General features: G+C 35.1%; 1 protein-coding gene across 3 annotated transcripts in view; it reads left to right on the plus strand.

Moving 5' to 3' along the window:
- The first annotated feature begins 1,069 nt into the window (after positions 1 to 1,069).
- The window catches only part of LOC144447083 (uncharacterized), a 28,570-nt gene continuing 8,857 nt past the window's right edge, over positions 1,070 to 20,782 (plus strand). For all 3 annotated transcript variants that reach the window (XM_078136988.1, XM_078136989.1, XM_078136990.1), the window contains exons 1-16: positions 1,070 to 1,098; positions 2,025 to 2,106; positions 8,131 to 8,205; positions 8,907 to 9,014; positions 9,469 to 9,513; positions 10,666 to 10,753; positions 12,558 to 12,587; positions 13,294 to 13,439; positions 14,330 to 14,537; positions 15,393 to 15,521; positions 16,191 to 16,317; positions 16,942 to 17,111; positions 17,525 to 17,632; positions 18,950 to 19,120; positions 19,858 to 19,956; positions 20,336 to 20,506. In XM_078136988.1, coding sequence (XP_077993114.1) covers positions 2,046 to 2,106; positions 8,131 to 8,205; positions 8,907 to 9,014; positions 9,469 to 9,513; positions 10,666 to 10,753; positions 12,558 to 12,587; positions 13,294 to 13,439; positions 14,330 to 14,537; positions 15,393 to 15,521; positions 16,191 to 16,317; positions 16,942 to 17,111; positions 17,525 to 17,632; positions 18,950 to 19,120; positions 19,858 to 19,956; positions 20,336 to 20,506 — 1,736 coding nt within the window. In that variant the 5' untranslated portion in view covers positions 1,070 to 1,098; positions 2,025 to 2,045. The remainder of the gene's footprint in view (positions 1,099 to 2,024; positions 2,107 to 8,130; positions 8,206 to 8,906; positions 9,015 to 9,468; positions 9,514 to 10,665; positions 10,754 to 12,557; positions 12,588 to 13,293; positions 13,440 to 14,329; positions 14,538 to 15,392; positions 15,522 to 16,190; positions 16,318 to 16,941; positions 17,112 to 17,524; positions 17,633 to 18,949; positions 19,121 to 19,857; positions 19,957 to 20,335; positions 20,507 to 20,782) is intronic.

Consider the following 20,782-nt stretch of genomic DNA (forward strand, 5'->3'; position numbering starts at 1 on the left):
GGTTGGTTCTTCAATGAAAAAAGCCCTCTTCGTGAGCACAGAAGACCCAGCGTTATAACATTCATTTATAGAAGGTGTCCTAAAGTTTGATAGTATACATTTGTATATTGCAACTGTACGTGTATACATAATTATAAATATGACGATACTTAATACGTCAGGTCATTATGATACTTTAAAAACTTCATTTTGTCGAACTGATTTTCAATATTTGAAATTATTGGTTGAGAATGCTAACATTGTACAAAGCAAGAGGTCTACAGATTAGAACCCGGATGAGAACACCACATATGTGAAAAAGTGAATAAAAAGGTAGATAAATACATCTAGGGTATTATTGCGTCATATTTACGCCCTCTAGTGTGCCTTAATATAAACTCAGTCTAGGCTGTTACGTTTCCATGGTAACGAATTTCGTTTCCTGACGATCCTGACGACTACAATCCGGTGCATTCAAAATCATGTTTTCTTCCTTCATTCCTCCCTGCCTTCCTCCCTTCTTTCTTTCTTTCTTTCTTTCTTTCTTGTTTATAATTTTCAGTAAGTACTAGAATAATATAATTAATTCTTCAAATATACACAAAAATGTTCAGCTTTGAAGTGTGCCGTAAGTGAAATTTTGATAAGCTATAGATATTGTCTATAAATTATATATAGCTATTAGGCCTAGATGTAATTTTTTTTAAAAAACTACATACAAACAGTGCTCCCTCTGGCCTCAAAAAGGTGTATTACCTATCATTCCATGGATCTCGCCTGGTTTGTTATTTATTATAACATGATCTAGACTGGAAATATTTTGATAAGCAAAATTTATACGTGCACAGGAGATATGAGGGTTATTCGCAAATACAAATACCGAATTATTCACCAAGCTTGTGTGACTTTCACTTTTTATAGCTGTCGTACTTTTTCTATATGAGTAGAACGCCTGGATTTAATATAAAACACAATATGATATAACTTTTTCCGCGTACACTGTGAACCGAAAATGCTGTGAAAAAACGAAGTACACACAAAAAAACCATCATTTAATAGAGGGCGCAATTCAACAGAGGGACGCCATTTTGGGAAACGTGTGATTTGTGGAGGACGAAGGTGAGGACAGTGTGAAAAATACTCTTTATTCCTTGTTTTGTGATCGTGTACCACAATTATTTTTTACTAGGATCAAACCAATATATAGATTGATCCTAGAGCGCCAATTATTCAATAGAATACAACGTGCTTCACTATAATCATCGGTTGTATACGGAAGTCTTCATTTATGATATTTTAGTAAGGCTATGCTACTGAAAGTGTAGCCGTAGTCTTAGAAGTTAGATGCAATAACACTGTATACAATCATGCCACATGTGTAAAAATGTAGAATAGTATGTCCACTACAATTTATAATTCTATCTAAATTCGCCAACCTTAGAGACATAATGTACATGTATGTTATTGTAGATGTCAATGGTTGGCATACATGTACCACACACATTAAATTAATACCAGTTAGATGAACCTTTGTTGCCTTGATAATGGTTTCCCGTCGTATGTATGGGCATGGATGGATGTATTGGGGCATCCATGGTATGGGATTGCACCATGCTGCAGTAACTGTAGTGTTGTTTTGCTCTATTTCTATCATACTGACAGTCGTGCAAACCTCAACAGAGAAAAAATAGAAATAAAAATAAGATTTTGTAAGAAGAGATGTAAATTATTGGATAGATTTAGCTGTTCTTATCACAAACTGTAATAATTCCCTGTATCACTAACTAAAGTGATTTATTGATGATTTTATCAACAAAATGCTATTTGCTCGTCACTCAAAATTGAAATAATTGGCACTCAGCAAGTGAGACCTGTAATGACAAAAAACAATAGTTTTTGTTGTGGGTCAAAATTAAAGCATATTTGGTGTCACAAGAAATGGTTTAGATCAGTGGCACATCAAATAATGCTAAGAGAGCACACTCCATGTTTTATGATTTCTTGTAAGTTGTAATTCGTTAACTCTCTTTCCATTTTATTCATAGCGTGGGACTCTACGTTTCATAATGGTTGTTAACAAGGGAAGACCACGATGTTTCTTTGATATGGAAGTGAATGGAATCGCTGGTAAGTCTGATACATAGATACTCTAAATATAATAAATTTTAGCTAAAAAATATTGTTATTCAGTGACATGAACAAATAGTAATTGCTGACCTTCAACATGCCATATTAATACAATAAAACCATAGAACCTAGATGTGTGTGTCCTCTAGTGGTAGCCAAATTTTATTGTTGTAAGTCAAAATGATAAAAACTGGCATTTCTTGTGAATCACCACATAGTAAGTGATAGGGGAACACCAAATTTTGGTGCATCACTAGAAATTGTGTGCGTCAGTGGCGCGTCGAATTGGCTTAGAGGGCACACTGCATTTTCAGAAGCATTAAATTAAAATTTTGACTGACAGAGTCAAAACAATTTTGAGATATTTTCATTTGATACCATGTCGTTGAACCCAGAGTCCATGAACATTTGTTCTTGTTCAGAAGCTAGCCAAATTTCACTCACATCATACTTTACTTACTCCATCGACATCATCCAAGTGTACAATTACACTTTTGCTTCCAATCTTTTCTGTTGTTTTAAAGTTTACTGGTTGAATCAGAATAGGGAACTTGCAAACCCGCCATGTTGAATGTTGCATCGTGGGAAATGTGATAATAAATACTAATCAAATAGTATTGTAAACAATAACGTTGCATTGTTTATAACAATGAATGATCAATTCATAGTCACCCTGACCATTGTGGGAGGTTTATTTTATCGCTAGCTGCAGATTATTTTTTTTTTTTTTTTTTTTTTTTTTTTTTTTTTATTAATACAGAAACAAACGAAAAAGAACTACAGCACATACGAGAAAGGAAAACACAACACACAACCAAACAAACAATGCTGTCCCTAGCTACAAAAAAAAAATAATAATTTAGACCAAGTCATGGTAACTAAAGAATCTGTTAAAGCAAACTTGAAAGAAATACCTTAGTTGAGATTATCTAACAATGACCATTTCTGATGAAAATTATCTAGCCTGTTATTTCTAATAGCAACTTGTTTTTCAATCTTATACAACTGTTTGAGATGTTCGATAAAAATATGGAATGAAGGTAATACTGCAGATCTTCTGGCCTGGAAAACAAACTGCTTGGCTTGAATCAAAATGTAATTAAGGATAACTGGATAGTTCGTAGACCCGTACAGAATTACATCAGAGTCGATATTAATTTGTACATTTGTTAACGTGTTCCACCATGCCTTAAAGTGTACCCAAAAACCGGCTAATACTATCTCACATTCACAAAATAGGTGAAGGATAGTTTCACTGTAATTTGAGCAAAAAGAACAGGTTTCACTACTTGTAATACCCCATTTCTTGAGCCAATAATTAACAGCAAGATAATTCTGCAAAACTTTGTGTTGAAAGATCTTGGATTTGGTATCCATTGATACAATGTGTGGTCGAAGATAAATATCCATCCACTCTGAGTCAGTATTCTCTCTGGTATTTATGGTCAATTGAGAGAGCCGAGGTTTCTTGAAGGTAATGTGTTTAGAGCTAAGTACAAACTGATAGATATTTTTTGAAGAGGAGCTCAAGAGTTGGGAATGAGAAATGTTTTTTCCACTAACAGCTTGCATTTTGCCCGCTTTTATCAAATTTACAAGCGCCGCCCAAACACAAAAGTACCTGCAAGAAACACCTCGATTTACCCACACCTCGAAAGGAATAGTTCTATTTGTAGCTTCGAAAAGATCACCTGGGTACCAGATGCCCGCTTGCATCATATTTCTATTGAACACTTCCTTACCACCAATTTGAAAATATTTGTTATTCCAAAGGAAATCAGTATGCAGGGACTGCTCCAAATCATTTCGTACCAATAACCAAGATCTTAACAAATCTTTATAGAAATTCGGAAGTAATAACTTGTTTACGTCAAAATTGCAATACAAGAGCAAATGAAAACCTCCATACCTTCTGGCAAATGAATCTGCAAAGAACTTCCAAATTGACTGGGAGGGATTAAGGTATCTTTTGATCCACATAACCCGGGAAGTCATCACAATGGACTCGAAGTCCGGTACTTTCAGACCTCCATTTTTAAAGTCAGAAACCATTGTTACCCTGTTAACCTTTTCCCGCTTCCCTGCCCATATGAATCTGAAAATTAATCTTTCAATTTGCTTCAAGTACTCACGAGAAATTGGTAAAAGAGATACCACATAAGAAAATTTAGAAATTATAAATGTTTTACAGAGTTGAATTCGGCCGAGGAGGGTTAAACCCCTAGTTCTCCAGATATTGAAACAATCCCGGGCCTCATCGATTTTATCCTGAAAATTAAGTTTGTTCGAATTCATGTCATCATATGAAATATAAATTCCCAAAAGTTTTAGCGGTCTATCAGGCCATGAAAGATCTAGGGGTTTCAAATCAATGTGTCTGTTAGACCCAATCCACATTGCCTCTGTCTTTTGTTTATTAATAACAAGGCCCGACATCTTACCAAAATGGTCAAGCAGAAAAAGGAATTCCTTTGCAGAACTAATGTCAGAAAGTAAGGCTGAGGTGTCGTCAGCATACTGGGCTAACTTGGTTTCTCTCTTATCAATGGAGATACCCTTAATGTTTTCACTTTGTCTTACAGCAATAGCCATTAATTCAATTGCAATAACAAATAAATACGGAGATAGGGGGTCACCCTGACGTGAACCTCTAGCGACTGGAAAATATCCTGAGGTCACTCCATTGTTAACGATACAACTTGAAATACCTTTATGGAATGTAGAGGTCCATCTGATGAAGGAATCCCCAAAATTAAATTCCTTTAGAGCGAGTTCAAGAAAGGGCCACTCAATAGAATCAAAAGCTTTCTTAAAATCAACACATAATAAAACACCTGGAATATCGTAATCTTTTGTGTACTGTAAAATGTCAAGAACTGTGCGAATTGTTTCACCAATATACCGGCCCTTGACATAACCCGTTTGATTCTCACTGATAATACTCGGTAATACTTCCATGATTCTGTTTGCAAGAGCCTTGGAACCTATCTTATAATCTACATTTAAAAGGGAGATTGGTCGCCAGTTACCGAGCTCCAACCTATCCTTTCCTTTATCAATTAAAGTTATTACTGCTTGTTTCTGAGAGTTACTTAATTCACCCTTATCATACGCGTCATTAAGAGAATTAACAAGATAGGGGCCTATCCAGGACCAAAATTTACTGTAAAATTCCACCGTTATACCGTCATTACCCGGCGTTTTATTAGCTGGCATAGCACTTAAGGCTTTGAAACATTCGGCCACAGTGAGTTTGCCGTCGCAGCTGTTACGCTGGTTTGGGGTCAACTTGGGAATATGCAAATCTTCAGAAAAGTAATTGAAACTGTTTGCAGAGCACTGACATTTTGAAGAATACAGGTCAGTGTAGAAATCTGCCTGCATCTTTAAGATTTCATGCGGGTCAGTACTCACACTGCCATCTTTCATCCTTAACTTCCTAATATGTTTCTTTGAAGAATTACGCTTTTCTAAACGCAAAAAATATGCATTGCTCTTTTCACCTTTTTCATGCCATCTAACTTTTGCTCTCAACATTAAGCCTTTAGTTTTGTAATCATCAATTTCTTTCAGCTCTTGCTCCATTCTTCTCATTTCTAATTGAATCCTTTCTATTTCAATCATGTCTTTCGTCTCAGCCAGACTATATTCAAGCTTACTGTAGCCCTTCTCCAATTCGGCCTCTTTATCTTTTCTACCCTTTGCTTTTTCTTTACTATATTTCTGACTAAAGCGCCTTATTCTGTACTTGATAAGTTCCCATCTAACCCTGCAATCCATAATTTCTTGAAATTCATCAATCCAGGTGTCCTTCTCTGTGTTAATCTGATTAATGTATTCTTCTTCATTAATGATTGTTGAGTTCAACTTCCAGTACCCCCGTCCCCTTTCACCACACTTAAAACTATTAATGTGAAGAAAGATGGCAGAATGATCTGACTTGATTGAAGGTAGAACGTCAGTATTTTCAACATAGTCATGAAGACTATTAGAAATAAGCCAGTAATCCAACCGAGATTGAATAATGGGATTACCTCCCCTCCATGTAAAACGCTTTAAGGTAGGATGTTTTAACCTCCATATGTCTTGTAAATCAAAAGTATTCATAAGTTCTGCAATTTTACTGGCACTTTTTCCCCTTTGTGTTCCAAGGTCAGATGAACCTCTAAACTTATCCAATTTGTGATTTAAAATTACGTTAAAATCACCACCTATGATGATATTGTCTTCCGACCCCAAGTTGAGACTATTCATGCGATTAATAATATTACTAATAAACTGCAGTTGATTACTTTCCACATTGGGGGCATAAACATTAATGAAATAGAAGACTGAATCTCCACACTCTAAGTGGGAAATAATAAATCTACCTTCAGAATCTATGACATTGTTCTTAATAATATATTCAAATTGTGGACGGAAGAGAACCATCACCCCCCTGCTGTGATTATTTCCATGAGAAAAAAGAACTTCATTACCCCACTCATTACGCCAGGTATTTTCATCCCGAGACGTGCTGTATGTCTCTTGCAGAAAGACTATGTCAGCATTTTTTTTCCTGACCCAACGAAAGACAGACCTTCGCTTTTGTTTTGCATTTAAACCTCTGACATTAAGGGAGAGTACTTTGATGTTGAAGCGTTCACGCATCAGAATTGGTGGAAAACGTCTGTTACAATAAATCTACAGATAAGGCGAGTCACGTTGCATAACTGCAATTTGAAAGAATGTTTGACAAACATTGACGGAACTTGCAAGGACAGCAAAAGCGAAACAAACCCAAAGACAAAAACAGAAAACAAAACAAAACAACCACGAAAGCGGCAACACAGAGAAAACACTTAAGAAACATTGCAAAGAAAAAAAAAAGGTCCAAAACAGAACCAACCACCCCGTTTGCAGTAGCTCTCTACAAAAAAAGTCAGTTTATCAGTCTACCATAGTTCTGCGTCAATCATAAGTGCTGTAGCACACTACAAAATATTTTCAGTTTATCAGTCTATCATAGTTCTACGTCTATCGAACAATTTGCACGACTGTACTTGTCCCATCTCAAAATGCAATCACAATCCAATACCAATGTCTAAACTTGACAATACTGGCTACGCCCGGTAAATATTGCCATCAATATAGAGTTCCCCATTTTTAAAGCGGGCTTGCTTTTTCTGCTTATAGGCTTGAGCCATTACTGCACGAAGTTGCTTTTTCTTCTCGTAGTCAGCTCGACAAAGATCATCAGTAATAAAAACGCCAGTTCCCGCAAGTTTTCCCTTGGCTTTGGTTATGACTTCAAATCTCTGAGGACGATAGATGAATCTGACCAAAATGTGGCGTGGCTTGGTTCGCTTTACCTGCCCAACACGGTGTGCGTTTTCAACCAGAACATTATCCATCTCAAAGTTTTCTTCCAGAATGTTGACTATAATGTCTTTACAGTTTTCATCTTTAGTTTCCTTTATCCCTCCAAAACGCAAATTAAAGCTCCTAGAATGACGCTGAAGCTTCACATTTTCTTCGGATACTGATTCAAGACGTTTCAACACTGATACAAGTTCTTCTTTTGTTTCAGACACCTGTTGAGTCATGCTTGCATTATTTTGCCTAAGTAGGTCAATGTCGTCAGATTGGTATTGAAGAGACTTCTCACAATCTTCCTGTTTCTTCTCTATGTTTTCTACTCGTACCAAAAGCTTCTTCTGGTCGTTTGCTATTTGTTGAACCATGTTTTGTAGACTTGTTAAGGTGTTCCTAACGAATGTTTGGAAGTCTGAGTCACCCACTTCTGTCCCCGAAACCTTGTCGACGCCATCTTGATGAACAACAAAATCAGTAATTTTCGGTGTTGTCCCTCCAGGGACCCGGTTCTGGTCCTTATTCTTGTCTTTTGTTGCCATTTGCTAGCTGCAGATTAGGTAATAAGGTAACCTCAGATAATCCCATAGTCCTTTCCGTCTGGGCATGCTCAGTCTGGATTGCAAGTTCCCTATTGTGAATCCGTAAACTCATGAATTTTTCTTATTTTAGTTGGGAGGATTATCTTTGAGTTGTATGCTGACATCTGTCCAAAGACATGCGAGAACTTCAGAGCACTTTGTACAGGTAGGTTACTGAACTTTTATGTTACCGGTAGTTCTGGTCAAAATAAAACCAGAGTGAGAACAAAGTCCTTTTTTATATCTAATTGATTTAATTAGATTAGTTCTGAGTTACTTTACTAAATCATTGACATTGTTACTGGAAAGCAACATCAGTGATAAATAATTTAATAAATCATCTATATATACTAATTTTGATTTCATGATTAAAAATAAGAGATAAACAAATTAAGATCAGTATAATAAGTATTAAGTATTAAATAACACAAACACATATTATTAGTTGTTGGAAATTTACACAACAAAATTATTGTATAACTCTATTTGTGTTATTTTCCTGAACTCACTGGGTGGAACTTACTCCTAATTTTCCCAAATCTGCCCAGTGTGTTTTCTGAAAAACCTGGTACTCAGTTGTGTTGGGAAAATGTTGGAAATGAAAATGAAATTCAGTTTATCAGTTCTGTGTGTGTGTGTGTGTGTGTGTGTGTGTGTGTGTGTGTGTGTGTGTGTGTGTGTGTGTGTGTGTGTGTGTGTGTGTGTCTGTGTGTCTGTGTCTCTGTGTCTCTGTGTCTGTGTCTGTGTATCTGTGTGTGTGTGTGTGTGTGTGTGTGTGTGTGTCTGAGTTTCCATGGTGATGTACAAATATTATGTTGTGTTATTCCGATTTATTTATTTTACACATGTTTGTTATTCTCTTTTTAGGTGAACTTGGGCTTGGCAAGACAACAAATAAACATCTTTACTACAAAGGTAGTCCTTTTCATCGCATCGTTAAAGACTTCATGATACAGGGAGGTGATTTCACTGCAGGTAAGTTTAATACTACCATTGTCCATGGGAAACATTGTCAGCCTGTTCAAACTTTTCTTTGAAATTCAGTCAAAAAAGGGGCTTACCATTGTGTGTACAGGAGGTATAAGACAGAGATTTTCCATGTCTTGGGCTTTAATCAAAATGACTACAATACCCTGTATTTCATTTTGGTTCAATTACACAAGAACTTGACAAGAACTTACCAATGATTTTATTTTCAGAGGTCATATTTTCACGGTGCCTAACTTTTGCTTTTAAAAAGACAATTCATACATGTCTCACAACAAAATATCTTTTATATACATATAAGTACAAATAGTCAAATACCAACAATCATAAATCTATGCCATTTTTTACTCATTCATTGCAGATCTTTCATATATTAAGTGATTTTTGTGTTCATGTGTTCAACTTCACTAACTTTTCTGCATGACTTGTGTTTTTTTTGTAGGCAATGGAACAGGAGGGGAATCTATTTATGGAGGTTCATATAAAGGTAAATATTGAAATTGTCTTTTTAAGTGGGTTAGAACCAAATAAATATTCATTTCAGGGGGGAGATGCATAAAAAATCATTATTTTGACCATTTTTGCACCTGTATGCTTTTTGCCATAATAAATATTTCTCTTTCCTACCTGCAAAAATTGAACAGCGTTTGGGTTTTGCAATTTCCGAAAAATCATGAAAAACAAACGTAAGGAAATGCATGTATACCCAAATGTCTAAGAAGCCGTATTTTATCACTATAGATTCATGATGTTTGCATACAACTAAGGCAATGGACAGAGGATTATGCAAAATATATGCGGGTGTCAGTCAGTTATTACAATATTTCCTGGTGATAGTATCGATGATAATGTCTATGCATGCGCCTTGAAATCTTAGTCCTGAGTGCATATTTCCTTCAGTGCAAAACATCTCATGAATATTCATTGTAAATATATCAATAGTGCAATGTCTCACAGCAAAGATAGCCTGTAAAAGTACAAGATCAACTTCATGTTTTTCTGAACATTTGTTGATATGTATGATAAATTACATCAATGGATCATTTATGGGTTATATCTTAACACCAGGTTTGAGTTCAGTCAATTACAAGTGATGGTTAAGTATAGATAAGTAAGTAGAATACTAAGAGTGCCTTTTGAATAAGCAGCACAAACCCTATACCCTAATACGTATTAAGTCAGCTTGTGACTCTTGAAGACTGCAACGAAGCTAGGAAATAGAAATTATCAGATAGAGATACAACTGCTGACATCAGACTGTGCATGAACGGAACCTGTTACAAACATGGAAAGTAAACAAATGAATTGGATTACTAACACTTGGCTCAGCGTGTTGGAACAGCAGAGACTTGTATTATACACCATGGTTTGATAAGAGCAGTTTTATGGCCTCTTTATATGCATATGAAATGCCAGGGGAACTGAAAATTTGTTTGTGAATGTGAACTATTATGTAAAGTGGCAATAAAACTGTTCTTATCAAATGATGGAATGTAATACAAGTCTCTGTACTTCCAACATGCTGTGCCTAGTGTTATTAATCCAATTCAGTCATTTACTTTCTCTGTTTGTAATGTGTTCCAATCATCCATGGTCTGATGTCGGGAGTTGTATGCCATATCATCATTTTTCTTTCCAGATGAAAATTTCATCTTAAAACATGAGCAAGAATTCCTCCTTTCAATGGCCAACTGTGGCAAGGATAGCAATGGGTCTCAGTTCTTCATGTAAGTATCCCATCCCATCAGTAGTGATACAGTGTGCACTGTGTTGTAAGATGAAAGAGATTGAGTCGGGTTGGTGGTGGTGTGATTCTGAAAACATTAAAGTAACAAATTAACACAGAGTGAGATACCTTGTAGATTATTAACACTGTATGTATATTCGTTTCACATTAGGTTGGCAGAATTGTGTCATTTTTCTTACAAATTGTCTAACACTGGACTTGATGGAGAATAGGTTAGAATAGATATGAAGTGATTGTTTTTGATCAGTGGTATATAAATATGTATGTATGTGACGTGGGTAGCCAGAATAGTAGAGAGATTTTTAGCACAATCGAACTGAGGTCCAGTAGTGCTTTAGGCATCAAGAAATATGTGTATGTGTATATGTATGTATGTACATATGTACACACTTATGTACACATGCACACATGAATCTATATGCCTTGGTATTTGGAAGGGTCTTTACTTAGGGTATGTTTATGAAAATTTGTTAAAATGAAAATGATCGCACCAAAAATGTTATTCTTAGCATAAGAAATGCTTCCAGTCTCAGCCAAGAATGAAAGGTTGTAGTATTATTAATGCCATGAAATCATGAAATCTTTTGTGGGGTACTTTACACCTATTTGTCAATGGCACCAAGATTAACCTGTGTTTGGGGGTTGCTTCAGGTTTTCTGAAATTTGGTGAAGTTTCTGGGGGTATAGATGAAGAGTTGTTGATAAGACAGTTGTACAATCATATTATTTCTGAGTTTTGGTAAAAATTTCAAACTTGGTGAATCTGTACATACTAAAAGAAATACTTTATTTATAAAGTAACAGTTTGGATTTCAGTATCAGTTGTGGACAACACCATTGGTGCTATTTTTATATGCTGTATTTCGGATATTTATAATATTATATGTATCAATATTTTCTGTAAATCGTGTGTCCATTAACCCTCTATTGACACACTCATTGTAGTAATATTATTAAACCACCTAGGGTGACAATGATGGATCCCTTGACAGCTTTATACCAAGAGTTATACTTGTCAGCTGTCAAAGAACTGGATTTATTGTTTAGATATTCATGTCACCTAGGGGGTCTTGTACTAACACTTGTTATTTTTATGCTTTTGTGATTTTGTACCAGTTTTGTATGACTTCTATCTTTTGCCATATTTGTATAAAATTATTTACAGAAATTCATGTACCCTTCCAGAAAGTTGAAGGTAATTGGTTCCACACATTATGGTGTTAAACCAGCACTCTTAACATGATTTTTCACAGAGATTTTTACTACTAAGAAATAATGTGTCATCTGTTTGTTTTTTTCCAACATAAATTTGTGGTGTTCATTTTTCCTCTTAATGACCAAACCATCTATCCTGTAAGTGACTGTACAAATAGAATTTCAATGAAAGTGTTTTAAATCTGTCCGTGTTCTCAAAACTTACGGAATTTGTCTGCAAAGTTTCATGACCTTTGTTAACCAAAAAGGAAATTTTTCAGCATCTTACAGTTCAAGAGTAACTATTTCAGTTCAACTTTTTCACACAGAATATAGTAAAGTGTTGAACAGCAGTTCTTAGTTCATTCATTTTGTCTGGATATCTCCTGTGAGATTGTAATAAAAAGATAAAAACAAAACCTGTGTTTACTAACTATGTTGATAAGATTTGTCCAATACATGCAATAACATTTCCAACAGCTATACATGTATATATAATTCACGATATTATTTCTTCAGACCGTTCACTAACTTCGAACTATTTTGTTTCTTTTACATGTGCTGTTTATTATTTGGTGTTTACTCCACAGTACTACCAAGCCTGCACCTCATCTTGATGGGTATGAGTAAACATTTTAGACCTATTTTTACTACCCCAGTACTTGATAGGGGTCCCCTCAATCTGCCCTCGAGTGATAGCCAAATTTTGTTGTTGTGAGTCAAAATGAGAAAAACTGGCATTTCTTGTGAGTCACCTCATACTAAGAGATAAGCGAACACCAAATTTGGATGTGTCACTAGAAATTGTGTGTGTCAGGGCACACTGGTCTTCCTATACTTTTAGCACAACTGAACACTAAAATAGTTCTGTAGTGCTACAGGAGACACAATATGTTTGTGTGGCTGTGTGTGTGTGTGTGTGTGTGTGTGTGTGTGTGTGTGTGTGTGTGTGTGTGCATGTGTGTATTTGTGTATGCACGTATGTGTGTATGTGTGTATATGTGTGTGGCTGTTTGTTTGTGTGGCTGTCTGTCTGTTTGTGTGTGTGTGTGTGTGTGTGTGTGTGTGTGTGTGTGTGTGTGTGTGTGTGTGTGTGTGTGTTTAGTGACAAAGCCATGCACAGTGTCACATAAAGTTTTAGAAAAACAAGAGCATGTCATAAAGTATACATTGTAAAGTAAGAATTCTATTGACTTTCAACAGAAATACTAATTACCATTAATAATTAAACCTACATTTGTAGTCCTGGATAAAGTATGTAAATCCAATATATGAATTGATAGAATTATTAGAGTTTAATCGATGTCTGTTCTGTGATATGTTTAGAGTCCATGTGGTGTTTGGACATGTTATTGAGGGGCAGACACTAATTAAAGACATTGAAACTCAGAAAACAGATGCTAATAGTAGACCATATTCCGACATACGTATTACAAACTGTGGAGAGCTTGTCCTTCAGAAGAAAACTAAAGGTAAACATTTTTTTTTTCTTGATAATATTATTGTACCTTTCAGCACTGAATGTTACCATCACAGCATACATTTCTTATGCCTTGCACTGAACCACGATACCACAACAAAGCTCCCCTAGGTGCATAAATCCTTGCTGCCACCAATTTCACAAGATGAAATTCTTAACATAGCAATCTGTTTACAGCCAGGTTCTCATTGATTTGCTTGGTATTAAAATGAGATACCACGTTTCAACTCCTATCTAAAGATTTTAGACAATCGGAAATAATTGACAATAGTACTTTGCAATCAGGACAAAATAAGTTTATTACCTTGCAGAATGTGAATACAATTTTCCAAAAAGTTTCAGGTACATTAATTTTGCTTTGATAATAGTCAGAAATATGTAAGTTTCGGAATACAAAAATGTAAAAGATTTCCATCCATGAAAAGAGCTGTATTTTGGTAATAAGCCCAATAAAAATGTTAATAAATACAAAAAAAAAAAAAAAAAAATTTAAAGTGGCCATATGGATGGGAATTTGCTATTTATTTTGGATTTTTATTTGATAAAACAACTTCACTATGTTTTTCTACTTGAAAAAATAATGTGAAATAACATGTACCAAGTCCATGTTCATAACTCAGTACATTGCAAAAAGATGCACAAATTTTTTACACTTTGTGCATCTTTTTCCAATGTACTGAGTTGTGAACATGGACTTGGTATATGTTATTTCACATTATTTTTTCAAGTAGAAAAACATAGTGAGGTTGTTTTATCATTTAAAAATCCAAAATAAATACCAAATTCTCATCCATATGGCCACTTTAAAGTAAGGAAGTGAAGTACATGTACACCGTATAGTTGATAAATCGTACCTACATGTTGTATATTTGTTGATTTCAGCAAAGAAACGGAAGGTTAGTGTTTCTGAGAGTGATTCCAGTGACTCCGATGACTCTGATTCCTCAGAAGATAGTGACTCGGATAGTTCTGAAAGTGAACGGGAAAAGAAAAAGAAGAAGAAAAAGGCCAAAAAGAAGGAATCCAAGAGAAGGAAGAAGGAAAAGAAGAAGAAATCTGAGAAAAGGAAGGAAAAAGAAACTGCAGAAAGGTATGTATACCCTTGTATGTTTTGTTGCATTATTAGTCCTACATATTTAAAGATACTTGCAGTATTCTGCTTTACTGTAACTTTGTAATTGACTGATCTCAAATCTGGTATTAAGATATAGCCTATAAAAGATCCAATGGGTTGTCGGTGGCCGAGTGGTTAAACCACTTGCCTCTTACCACTGCAGTCAGGGTTCGATTAAATTTACCACGCTGTAAGTAAGAAGAGTGTCGTTCAGTTTGACTCTACCGAACAACACAGGTTTTCCCCGGGTACTCTGGTTTCCTCCTGCATTAACACTGAACCCATGAGGGATGGCCCTCACTGGGACATCTTGGGAGACAAATGTTTATATACTTAAAGAACTTTCCACTGAATCCAGTATAAATAGAGATTTAAATGACATAATTTATTATATGTACTAAAAATGTTGACAAAATTCCTACCATGTAATCAGCTGCACTAACAAAGCCAGAAGACAATTGTAATGCCATAGAACGTATGCAACAATTTTAACATTATACTAGAAAAGTTTCATCTGTGATCCATACCTTATCTCAAAATTTTATTATAATGTATCAAATGAAAATTTCTAATCGGTCAAAAAATTTCTGGAAAAAGTTTTTGGAATATTGAACGCCTACATTTATGTGATCATATTCATATTCATTTATTGACAATAAATTCATGTTAATATTTCTTTTCTGTGTCTAAATGTTGAGATGAGGTATGGATCACAGAGTCAGACATAAACGTCTCCAAAGAAATGAGATTCTGTCTTCAACAAAGTAAAGTATTCTGTATTTGCCATTATATGTAGCATCAACTTAATGTAATGTTTTACCTTTATTGTAGTGAGAGTGAAGAGAAACCAAAAGAACCACAATATGAATGCTCCATAGATCCAGATGAAATACCAACAATTCCGTCCAATTCATTCCTGATGAGAGGAAATCCGAACAAGGAGAAGGATGGAGGAGAAAGGTAAGGAACAACTTGTTTCATGATTAATTTTGTACAACATTTTTTAAAACATAAGGTCTCAACCTACTCATGTAAATTAATCAGAGTTTGATATGAGAGTTTTTCATAAATTCATTCTGACTTACAACATCTCTGGCCTCTACTGTCATCTCTTTGCTAACTTAGTCATAAGGTTCCTGTGTACTACAGTTTCCATAAAGTGAAGTGTCAATGGTTTTTCTTATAATCATAATACAAGGGTTGGTTTTCCCTCAGTTTATCTAGACGACTTTCAAATATATGTATTGTTGATGATGCATGCAAGACTATAGGGCCAGTCTATAGAGCACACTGAATCTTGACTGTTGCGTGTGTGTTATTATCCAAATTGCTTTTGGTTTGGGCAAAAATATAAAAAAATTAGTGATGTTAGAATTCGGAGTCAGGTAGATATACTCTTATCTCACAGAAGGCACGTTTTCATGTTGACTCTCATAAAATGTATCTTAACATTTTGACCTATGGCTCATTCTCAGTTTACAGACTATATCAGCATTATTTTGTTTGTTGGTATTTAATGTTCCAGATCAAAATGATTAGAATAATGATTTATGCAAAAAGAGGAATGACTCCTGTCCAAGTCTATGCCTGACTTTTATAACAATTTTCTTATTATGTACATATGAATAGGCGACAGCCAACAAGAGAGCGATCACCTCCATCCTATGGTACCACCAGGTCTATACGTTCAGTTCCATACAGTAGAAACCCAATAAGATCTAAGTCAGGCAGAAGGATCAAAGGAAGAGGCATAATTGTAAGTTTCCATGGTTATTCACTTGAATAGATAATTAGGTGTTATTCCCAAGCCAAGGGATATATGAGTGAACTAAGGGGCCTTTGTTGCTACGAGTCACTGGATGATTAGTGACAACCTTTAGTTCATGAGTATTTTCAGGCTGAATGAAGAAAAATATTGAAAAATAACATAATTATACTAGTGCCAGTAATATCAAAGAAAAATCAGGGGATAGTAATGACAATTTTGAACGTTTTGATCCATATTTCGAACACAGCAGAATCAGTGATGTAGACACGGGTTGTCATGACATACAACAGTCATAGACACATGTTGTTGTGATGTAGGATGACCAGAGTATATTTTCCATATTTGTTGTTCAACTTGGTTTGTGCATGGTATAATCTTCAAGGTATTTTGTCACATGCACCATAGACATCTCTCCAGTGTCTATACATGCATTCAGTGATTCTACTAACTTGTATAAATTATGTCAAACCGTGTTGTTTTGAAAGTGAATACTGAAATGGCCCAGGGGAGAACTCAAAAGTTCCTGCAAAGAATGTCTTCATGGCTGCAAAGCTGACACCAAGTTTACCTATACCAATCAACTGGTATAAATACATCATATTTTATTTGTAGCGTTATCGATCTCCATCTGGATCAAGATCAAGAAGCAACACTCCACCACATTGGAGGCAGGAACAGCAGAGGTCACGACCTTTCAGAGAACTTGAACAAGATCGCAAAGCCAAGTCACCTGACCGATGGCAGAGGGGCTGGTCACCTGGTGGCTTCACAGGAGGCAAAAAGTATGTATAAACTGAAAGTCTCACTATTATTTTTGTATTTAGAGCAAGTCAACTAGCAGCAGTTCTGTATGTTTTGTAGGTTGCATAGTGGCGAATATGCTGTCAAAGGCTTGCCCACCAGAGGAACTGTGATCCTTGGCTTTTGTACAGCAATGTTCCAAGGACAGATCCAAGCTCATACTACAAGATTAGACAAATACTTTGAAATTATTTAACCTGTGAATTCCACTTCAACTTGCGGTCATACAGATTAATGTCTGTTTTGGGCAATGAATGAGAAATGAAAACTTAATAATAAAAACATACATCCTAAGTTTAGTTCAGTTTAAATGTAAAGGAAACCAGCTTTCTAATGACATGTCATATGGTATACAGTCAAATTTGTAATGTTTAACTTTTTTTTTTAATTTCAGGAAAGACAGCGAAAGGAGAGGCAGAGATGATGGTGATAATGATCACAGAAATAAAGATAAGAAAGATAAAAGTAGTAAAAAACACAGAAAAGAAAAACATAGAAGCAGGTAGGTTGTCTGAGAATAAATTCAAGGGGTTTTCATGTACATTGTATTATTATCCAAAGTGATGTGTTCAAAGCTTTTTAAGTACAGTATATGTAGGATTTAGAGACACCTACATCATTCATATCAATAGGGAACTTGTAATCCAGACTGAGCATGCTCTGATGCAAAGGATTATGGGATTATCTGTGGTTATCGTAATACCTAATCTGGAGCTATCAATAAAATAAACCTCACACAATTTTCAGGGTATAACTATGAATTGATTATTTGTGGTTACAAACAATGTAAGAATATTGTTTATAGTACTAATTGATTAGTATTTATCATCACATTTCCCATGATGCAACATTCAACATGGCGGGTTTGCAGGTTCCCTATTCTGGTCAGTAACATAGTAGTGTTCTCTCCACTATAGGGAAAGTTACACTGTATTTGCCACCCAGGCTGACATGCTTGTCAAGCTTCTGACATGCTACAAAAAGTGTTCTACCATCCTTGAATTTTCGTAATCTTTGAATGACAATATTTTTATAATACTTTCACATGAAGAGAAATGGCTGATCCCAATGTCCATGTGTATGTCATGTCAGAGTACATGTACGTTTCAATGTTGAAGACTGACTGGCTTATAATATCCTGAGCATTATGCAAATCATTATGCAAATCACTGTGTTGTTGATATGTAAATGGTTATGCAAATTACCATGTTTCTTGTATGTACATAATTATGCAAATTAGCCACCATCCTTGCAATCTATCCTAGAGAGAACCATAAACCCTCTGCCAACAGTCTGTGAAAGAACACTGCATAGTTGCCATGGCTAACAAATTGAAGATATTGCCCTAGGTCTTTAGACAGCAGTGGGTACGGTGCTGCTGTACAGTTATTTTCTGAGAAGCACACTGATAATGTATTTCAAGTTGAGATCCAACCTTATAACATATATATATATATATAACTCGGTGAGTATCAATCTGCTAAGACAGTGCTCTATACCGCAGTGGCAGAGCGTAATAGTTATATATATATATATATATATATATATATATATATATATATATATATATATATATATATATATATATATATATATATATATATATATATATATATATATATATATATATATATATATATATGTCACAAGCAATCTTGCCCTCAACTAAAGAGTATACAAATGTATGTGTGTGATATTTACTGATCTGATGATGCCTTCTTCACAGGGCAAAATCTAGCCAGAACTTTACAAAACCCTTTGAGTAAATCTCCAAATGTTTAAGTCTCTCTTATAATTGTGTTGCCACTTTTCAATGCAGATCAAAACAGAAGAAAAGTCACAAACATAAGAAAAAGTCAAAGAAGCACAAGAAACAACATGAAAGTTCAACCAGAGATGAGACGAAGTCAGGATCTGTAAATCAAAACAGTGACAGATCATCACAGTCACCACCTCAGAGGACTAGCAATGATCAAGAAAGTAATAAAATGTGAGTATGGAACATTGTTATAATGTGATTTAGTGGGTTGTTTTGGAATCCTGATAACAGAGAAAGGATAACATTACTATTGTATGTGTACCTTCTTTTTACTAGTACATTACTTCCTAATAGCGGGACACTTTTAACAGTTTTTTTTTTCAAATAGTGTATTTTTGTTGTCTATTATGTTTGTTTGTTTTTCCTGTCAGTTATACAGCGCATTGTGATTATTTTTAATGTAATATACTTTATAAGAAATAAAGATTAAAAATTAAATATAGTTACATACTTTGTACGACAAGTTTGGCGGGGAACCCTTGTACTCAGTCAGGGAAATTTTACATACTTGCCTCACTGAAGAGAAACACTGTGATCCTAGGTTTTGTTAGCCTCATATTTTACATGAATTTTAGGCATGTCACTCCAATTTGCTACTTCATGCTACCACATATACACTGTGTATTTATTCATAGGACAGTGAAAGCGTGAAACTGTTTTTGGCTGGTTTCTTGTGCCCACCTAAGTACTTTTAATGTTGGGATGAGTTCAGGAAACCTTCATGTTTGGATGGTGATGAAACTACTGAAATTTATTTTTATACCTGTGTACAACATAATTATTTTATAAACTTGATTTAGTTTTGCCAACATCTCGTCAGCATTGTCAGAGGTCAAAGGTCAGAGGTGTATACAATCATGAATGGCTATTGAAATTTGGTGTCATCATTTCTATCATCTATTGTGTAGGTCTAATGATAAGTCAGATGATAGCCCACCACCGACTCACTGGAAACCAGGACAAAAACCATGGAAACAAAAACAACAAGAACGTGACGAGGAAAAAAGGTTAGCGTTAACAAATAAATTAAGAGATAAAGATGATAGAAGGATATACAATTAGTCTAGATGTTGTCTAGGACTTCAAATCTCAAGATCTCCCTAATAATAATAATAATAATAAATTCCACTGTAAATGATGCCATTAGCTTTGTTCCATGCTCACTAAGAAAGACGTAATCCTGTTTTTCTCAACTTGTACAAACAAATACACCACCCTCACCCGATAGAAAGAGGATTAATTTGAAATGGATATTGTCCAATGCTATTGATAGTCAGATTATCAAGATGGTTTTCATGCATCAATGGCAGGAAAATTTCCCCATCAGAAAATGTCAAATGTAATGAATCTATTTACCTCAATTCTTGTTTGACCTTTGACATTCAGAACTAAAAGACCGGAATCAGAGACTACAGACTCCTCCTCAGAAGATGAGGTTAATGACACTAACAGAGGACAATACCACAGTAAAGAAGGTCAAAAAAGGTCACCATCCTCAGATAGTACAAAAGGTTATAGCAGGAAATACAGTCGTAGTCCTTCACCCAGCCTTCAGAGGTAAGCTATTGTTCATGTATATATATCATTTATTTGCCAGAGGTTGAAAAAAAATTTACATATCAAGTGAGGAAAATGAAATAATCAAGTAATCACATCGCCAATGAGAAAAAAAAAAAGTATATATATAAGAATAACTTGAACTTCTGGCTGGACCACAAAAATAGTTTGTTCAAACTAGTCGAGTTCGCGGCCCAAGGAAAACATATACAGTAATATGATATAAATATAACCAAAAATGTACTTTCAGTGTACAACTGCCACATCAGATGTTGA

The sequence above is a fragment of the Glandiceps talaboti genome, chromosome 16, assembly GCF_964340395.1.
Source record: "Glandiceps talaboti chromosome 16, keGlaTala1.1, whole genome shotgun sequence".
In the NCBI taxonomy this organism is placed as follows: domain Eukaryota; kingdom Metazoa; phylum Hemichordata; class Enteropneusta; family Spengelidae; genus Glandiceps; species Glandiceps talaboti.